This window comes from Tupaia chinensis, unplaced genomic scaffold, assembly GCF_000334495.1.
Source record: "Tupaia chinensis unplaced genomic scaffold, TupChi_1.0 Scaffold000175_1, whole genome shotgun sequence".
Lineage (NCBI taxonomy): Eukaryota > Metazoa > Chordata > Mammalia > Scandentia > Tupaiidae > Tupaia > Tupaia belangeri.
The window spans coordinates 345,058-352,850 of record NW_006159650.1 but is presented as its reverse complement, the minus strand read 5'-3'; the positions used below and the strand labels follow the sequence as shown (position 1 = coordinate 352,850).

Here is a 7,793-nt window from a genome sequence, read left to right as displayed (position 1 = left end):
CCCGGCTTTGACTACAAGTTCCTGAAGAAGCCCAAGCGGTGGCTGCTGTGTGTGGGAAGCCCATGCGAGAGCCCATGCAGGTTTCTACCTGTGGCTTCTACGACACCTGCCTGCAGAAGTTCCTCAGTGAAGGAGTCTTCAAATGCCCCGAAGACCAATTTCCCCTGGACTATGCCAAGATCTACCCAGACCCAGAGCTGGAAGTACAGGTGTTGGGTCTGCCCATCTGCTGCATTCACAGCGAGGAGGGCTGCCACTGGAGTAGGCCGCTTCATCATCTGCAGGGCCACCTGAATAGCTGCAGCTTGAACATGGTCCCCTGCCCCAATCGCTGCCCGACCAAGCTGAGTCGCCGTGATCTGCCAGTACACTTGCAGCATGACTGCCCCAAGCGGCGCCTCAAGTGTGAGTTTTGTGGCTGTGATTTCAGTGGGGAAGCCTATGAGAGCCATGAGGGCATGTGCCCCTAAAGAGAGTGTGTACTGTGAGAACAAGTGTGATGCCCGCATGATGCGGTGGCTGCTGGCCCAGCATGCCACCTCTGAGTGCCCGAAGCGCACCCAGCCCTGTACCTACTGCACCAAGGACTTTGTCTTCGACACCATCCAGAGCCACCAGTACCAGTGCCCAAGGCTGCCTGTGCCCTGCCCCAACCAGTGTGGCGTGGGCACCGTGGCTCGGGAGGACCTGCAAGGTCACCTCAAGGACAGCTATAGCACTGCCCTGGTGCTGTGCCCTTTCAAAGACTCCAGCTGCAATCACAGGTGCCCTAAGCTGGCAATGGCACAGCATGTGGAGGAGAGTGTGAAGCCACATCTGGCCATGATGTGTCCCCTGGTGAGTCGACAGAGGCAGGAGCTGCTGCAGGAGCTGCAGCGAGAGCTGGAGGAGCTGTCAGTGGGCTGTGATGGTGTCCTCATCTGGAAGATTGGCAGCTATGGGCGGCGACTCCAGGAGGCCAAGGCCAAGCCCAACCTCAAGTGCTTCAGCCCAGCCTTCTACACACACAAGTACGGCTATAAGCTGCAGGTGTCTGCCTTCCTCAACAGCACCGGCAGTGGCGAAGACACACACCTCTCGCTCTACATCTGTGTGCTACCAGGAGCCTTTGACGATCTCCCGGCCCGGCCCTTTGCCCGCCGGGTCACCTTCTCCCTGCTGGATCAAAGCGACCCTGGGCTGGCTAAGCCACAGCATATCACTGAGACTTTCCACCCCGACCCAAACTGGAAGAATTTTCAAAAGCCTGGCACTTAGCGGGGCTCCCTGGACGAAAGTTCTCTGGGCTGTAGTTACCCCAAGTTCATCTCCCATCAGGACACCCGAAAGAGAAACTATGTGCGGGACGACGCTGTCTTCATCCGTGCCTCTGTCGAGCTGCCCCGCAAGATCCTCAGCTGAGCGAGTTGAGTGCAGGCCTGGCTCCAAGGATGATGAGGCGCCCCATGGCCTCAGTCAGGCACTGGCTGGACCTGGAGAGGGGGCCGGGCCCCCTTTCTGCTGCCCAGGTTCTGTTATCCTGTTCTCTCTCCCCTGCCAACTCCACCCTCAGGTGCCTCTGATTGGTGCTTCTGCCCTGGCTCCTTGGGGGAGCAGGTCTCAGGGTCCTCAAGGGCTGGAAACGAACGATCCCAGGGCCCGTCTCCACTCCTGGGCAGGGCAGACATGCCTTGATACCAGCCATCCTCAACTGGACTGAGGTGTCTGCTCAGGTGCTAAGTCCCAAGAGCCGTAGGGGAGAGGGAGTTGGGAAAAGGAGGGGTAGTTAAAAGAATCTGTCTTGAGATCTCATTTTTCTTCCCCTTTTCCCAGCTGTGCTCCCTCTGGTTATTTATTTCCTTAGTGCCAGGAGGGCACAGCAGGGGAGCCCTGATTTTTAATAAATCCTGTATTGTATTTATTTTTTAAAAAAAGGAAATATTTTGAACATTATCTTTAAAATTCAGTATTTAAAATTTTGAAAATTTTTAATATGAAAAGTAAATGTGGAAAAATGTAAAAATAAACAAATGAATGAAAATAAAGTTACATTAAAAAAAACACACACACACATGATGATAGACCTTGTAATGGAACTTTTTCCAGACATTTAGCAGAAATTACGTTTTTACTGTATTATCTCCTTACCTTTGACCTCCATTATGAAAGTCCCTTATTCAGATGTTGGCCCTCCTGTACTAATATTTTACCTTTCTTTTCTCTATCTTCTGTTTATTTTTTTGTTCCAAGAGATCTATTTAGTCAACATCTACCCCGTTTCTCACAATAAATTTCCCGTTTTCTTTTCCCTCTCTCTGTTTTCACTGCTGTCCCATGTTGGAGATCACACATCTGGCGATATTTAAGTGGAAAACTGACTAGAAGCAGTGAAGTCTGGACTTGTGATTTCAAAGAGTGCTCAGACTGCCATCATCATTTAGGGCTCCTCTCTTAGGACACCAGGGAGGAAAAAAAGGGAGGGTGGATTTCTCACCACTTAGCATTCAAATTTTTTCTTTACTCCTTACTTCTCTTTTCAAAACAATGGCTCACTTCCATATTTATCACTAAAAACCAGCTCCAGAAAGCAAATCTCTAACAAATAAAGAGAAGCAGCAGTTGTTAAGGCATTAAAGGTTAGAAAGAGGTCTAGGAACTTCTCTTCCTTTCAACTTCCCAGGGAGCCTCACCTATTTTCACCCCTACCTCCACCTTCAGCACTACTACCCAGAGTTTCCAATTGTGAGATTTTCTGGAGATCTGTGAAATTAGTTTGCTTCTTGTCAGGTTTCCACCTCCCCTCCAGCAGGCTTAGGTTTTATCATTCTCTGCTCTAGTGTATCAATTACCTCTTATTTATCAATTCTGCCTCATTTGATTGAAGTTATCCTATTCTTTTTTTAATGAGCGAATTCCTATTTGTCTTTCCTAATACTTAGTTTAGATACTACCTTTCCACAGACTTTGGTTTTATAAATTTGGGAATAAACAGACTTTTAAATTATTTAAGAGGGCACCATGGCCAGTGGTTAAGGGCAGCAGGATCCTACATGGCTGAACACAGCTTGAAAAACAAGTCAACATGTATGTATGTATTAAAATCTCCAGAAGGATGGAAAAAATGGAGAAGGGAGGGGCTAGAAGATGGTGTAGTGGTGACGTCACTGGACTCTCAGATGGCCAAACATGGTTCAAGTCCTGGACCCAGTGGCCTGAAAATCATGCCAGGTGTGCATGCATGCATGCCCAAGATCCTGGGAGAAGAATGGAAAAGGACCTGCAGCATGACCATCTCCCCAGGGAGTGATTTCTCACTTTCCCTCTATCTCTGCCTCTCTCTGGCAAGTGCATGCACCATAAAGAAAAAAAAAAAAAAACTCATAAAAATTTTTAAAAAGAAAAAAAGGAGAAATAACTTTGGTGTAACCACATCCCACTGAGGTGCTTTCTCCCTCTGCCACTCACTAATGAGCACATGTGCCCTCTAGCAGAAAAAAAAGAACCACATTATTGCCTTAGAAATGTCAAGTAAAGACTAATATTTCCCAAAAGAAAAACATATCTTAGGGACCAGCAGTTAGTGTAATGGCTATGTTGCTGGACTCCCACATAGTCGACCACGGTTCGAGTCCCAGACCCAGTGGCTTAAATTCACGCCGGGCGCATGTGCGTGCGTGCCCAAGATCCCGAGAGGAGAATGGAGGAGAAGGGATTGTGGCGTGGTCATCCCCTTTGGGGGGTGATTTCTCGCTTTCTGTCTGTCTCTGTCTGTCTGGCAAAAACCTCTCCAAAAAGAAAAACACATCTTAGCCACTGACCTGCTGCTCTCTGGTTCAGACTGGGCTGAAACACGATGATTATTCATAAGTCTTGTTGCATAAGAATTTGTCACTTCTGAATGATGTCCTCTTGGAACACTTTCCTTTGCAGGAGAAAAGCTCTGACTTGAAGCTGGGGTTGTCCGAAATAAAAGTTCAGCATTAATCTGTTGATTAAAAAAACAAAAAAAAAAAAACTGATCTTATAGGCAATATTTTAATGTGATATGCCCAAAACACAAGATATATCTTCTCTTTCCCCCTTATCCCAGAAGACACTGAGAGTTACCTTAATATCAGGAATCAACAAATATAGACCAATGAGCAAATCTAGGCTGCAAGTGAGCTAAGAATGCTCTTTTGTTTTTAAAGGATAGAAAAAAAAAAGAAGGAATATATAAGAGACTATTATGTGGCCACAAAAACAAAAAATATTTACTATGTGGTGACTCATGTAATGTTGGACTTATCAAGATATAATGAAACCTTATTTATCTAAGAGACTGAAAATGAGACTCACAAAGATACAGCCTTTAAAAGTAAAAATACACACTCTTCAGCCTTTAAAAGTAAAAAGACACACTCGTTCCCCTCAGTTCTGTTCTCACCATCAAACCCTCAGCATTATACTAGAAGACTCTTTGACCTAACTAAAAGCAAAAATACACAAGTGAATCAAAACTTTTTATACAAGAAGTATAACCAACTACTCATACACTCAGCCAAAGCTCTTTGATACTATCAAATGCTAAATAAAAATCAGGGGCCCAGTCTCAGTGGTACAGACAGTAGTACTCAACTGCAGTGCTGAAAGCCACATGCCAACTGTGTGCCTGGATGCCAAGCAGACCTGAAAATAGGCTGGCTGCACAAGCATCCATGGTCCTGACAAACTGGAGGGCTGGGGGAAGGGGACTGCAGTATAACCCTATTGAGAGTACCTGTATCTCTCTCACTTTCATTAATAAAATAAACTTAAAAACCAAGAAAAAATAGGTCAGGGAGAGTAGTCAACAAGGAAAAGAAAAGCCTTTCCTCAAAAGATGCCCAACTAAACAACAGAACTGAACAGTTTAAATGGGTTATTAGGTTAGGAAATTAGGGTTGTAAAGGAGAGGAAGCAGGAGTACAAAAAAAGAGGAGACATTGAACTGAATAAATAAGAGCGCTTTGATCTGTTACTTAAGTCCTGAACTTTAAAACTCAGTACTGGTTAAACTAAGTACTACCTAATACAAGACCCAGCTATAAAAGAGAAAGCTTAATTACCCGAGGAATAATTTCCGGTTGTCTGATCCTGAATTTTTCCTTGTTGCTTTAAAAGAAAGATGAAAAAAATAATAAACATCATTATCTCTCAATCCATCTTCTAAAGAAATACCTGCCATTTCATGAGCAAGTTACTCAGATATGCATCCCGAACTTCGCTTTGATTTCATGATAATCTTCGGTAACCATGTATGGGAATACTTTCTCTGTGCTCTCTCAGTACACCCCAATGTCTGCCTAAAATTTTCCATCCCCACAAACATGAACTGTAGATCTCAAAGACTTTGGATTACTTTTACTTCTTGTACTGATGCTGGCTTTAGTTAAGAATATTACACTATAGAAACCATGTGAAATGCTCTTAGTGAACATGGCCTGTGTATGGTACATTCGCCTCAAGCTCACCCTGGCTGACTGTTATTCTCTAGCTTACCTATCTATCCCACCACTACTTGCCATTATTCCACTTACTTTAGTTAAACTGAACAAATCATTGTTTTCTGCACATTCTCATCCTTCACAGCCTATTTTAAAAATGACTTGTTTCATGAAGTTACCTGATCCATTTCTGCCTTCTCTGTCCCCACAGACAGAAACTTCTCTCCTATGAGCTTCTCCAGGATCACATCATTTTTGTACTCATCAACCTCTATTGGGTAATATATAAGCCCCACTACTTCTGTTTATAAAGGAGAGTATTCACTTAAGATTCATCTGTATATCTCAAAAAGATAAACTACCCTTATTCAGAGTATCTTATAGTTAGGACAATAAATAGCAGGTAAATAAATGGCAGGTATCTACAGCATAAGCTTAAAAAAATAAAAAAGCATTTGGTAGTAGTATGCACTCCACGTCATAATCTTTTCTATTTACATGAGTTTTTTTTTTCTGGGAAAAGCATCAACTAATGCTACCACTCAACACTGTCCATGACTTGGCCATTATTTCCCCACTCTACATACAATACTCACTTCTTTTTGTAGGTTTTTTCGTAAGTAGGATGTACCAAATCTTCATCCTCGGGTTCTTCTGGAACCTCACAATTTCTAGTCAGAAAAATCACATGGGAATAATACGTCACCAGCGCCTACTCATAAGTGTTGAACAGTACTTTCTGCCTTTCCAAAAGGGTACTACCAACTATATGGTACCTGAACTGTGGGTCAGGGTTATTGGAGCAATACCATTTTTCTGGAAGTTGATCTATCCCATCTGGTAATTTTCGCCACTTTAGACAGGAATCACATTGAACCCATGTCTGATCAGGACGTTTCCTGTAATAAAACAAGAAGATATTAATGTGAAAATATGGATTCTAAGGGAGAAAGCACCCCCATAAGGGGGCCTGGCCATGCTGGAATCCTCCACTTCTCCACTCCATCAGAATCCCAAGCGTACATGCATGTGTCTGCTACGTCTCTCAAGTCTGGGTGCTATGTTTCTTAAGCTACAGGCCATGATCCAAACTGTAGTCAGCCATGTACTATCTGGCTTACCACACATCACACTCAATTGCTGCGCTATGAGGCCAGCCCAATGACAGTACTTGTAAACCTAGTTTTTAAAATGAAATTACACATTTATATAAAACTTCAAAATAATCTTAAGTTTATAAAATAAAAATAAACCCATTAAGAGATTACCAGTGTTAACTTTTTGAATTCTGGCATAATTTTCTTACTCTTATAAAAATATACATGTGTATACAGGTGATGGGTTATGGGTCAGGATTTTGAACATTATCAGAGGAGCTCCCTCACTGCAATCTATTGAGAATCAGTCCTCAATACAAGGGCTAAAAAAAAAAATAAGTATACATGGAAATGGACCACCAGGTGGAGAGCAGTAACAAAAGGCTCTGTGAGGCTAACTCATATGAGAAAGTTCCAGGTTTACATCCAGAAACCTCCCAGAACACATTGAGTGCTTGCATGCCCATAATCCAGGCTAGGTAAAGCTAGGGGTGAATGGCAGCATTAAAAGTCTGTGGAGGGGGACCAGCAGTTAGCGTAATGGCTATGTTGTTGGACTCCCACGTAGTCGACCGCGTTTTGAGTCCCGTACCCAGTGGCTTAATCTCACGCCGGGCGCATGTGCGTGTGTGCCCAAGATCCCGAGAGGAGAAGGGATTGTGGTGTGGCCATCCCCCCGGGGGGTGATTTCTCGCTTTCTGTCTCTCTGTCTGTCTCTGTCTGTCTGGCGAGCGTACGCGCCCTATAGCAAAAACCTCTCAAAAAAAAAAGTCTGTGGAGGGGGCCAGCAGGTGGCAAAATGGTTAAGAGGCTGAACTCCCACGTGGTTAACTACGGTTCAAGTCCAGGACTGGGCAGATTGAAACTCAGGCTGGGCATGCCCAAAATCCTGAGAAAAGAATAGAGAAAGGATTGCAGTATGGCCATCCCCCAAGGCGGGTGATATGCTATAGGACACGTGTGCTTTCTGCCTCTCTCCTGTCTCTCTGGCAAGCACATGCGCCCTACAACAAAAATAGCTTAAAAAAAAAAAAAAAAAAAAGCCTGTTTTGGGAGGGTACTTTTCTGTCCCTTTCCCCCATAAAAAAAAAAAAAAAGCTTTTTTTTTAAAAGTATACATGTATATATATTGAGTGATCAAAAAAGTCATGATGAACAATGTAATACACTGTAAAGTTATATGTAATCCAATGTAATATAAAGAAGATTATGATGATAATAAAAATAAATTAATTAATTAATTAAAAAAAAA

The 7,793-nt window shown here is 43.5% G+C and overlaps 1 protein-coding gene and 1 pseudogene across 1 annotated transcript in view; one reads left to right on the top strand and one right to left on the bottom strand.

Annotated features, from left to right (window-relative positions):
- LOC102472369 (TNF receptor-associated factor 4 pseudogene) lies at positions 1 to 1,902 on the top strand (annotated as a pseudogene).
- The window catches only part of MORC3 (MORC family CW-type zinc finger 3), a 61,849-nt gene that overhangs the window by 10,054 nt on the left and 44,002 nt on the right, over positions 1 to 7,793 (bottom strand). The window contains exons 11-14 of the mRNA XM_006146272.3: positions 6,221 to 6,343; positions 6,041 to 6,115; positions 5,067 to 5,112; positions 3,798 to 3,964 (exon numbers count right to left, since the gene is read on the bottom strand). Coding sequence (XP_006146334.1) covers positions 3,798 to 3,964; positions 5,067 to 5,112; positions 6,041 to 6,115; positions 6,221 to 6,343 — 411 coding nt within the window. The remainder of the gene's footprint in view (positions 1 to 3,797; positions 3,965 to 5,066; positions 5,113 to 6,040; positions 6,116 to 6,220; positions 6,344 to 7,793) is intronic.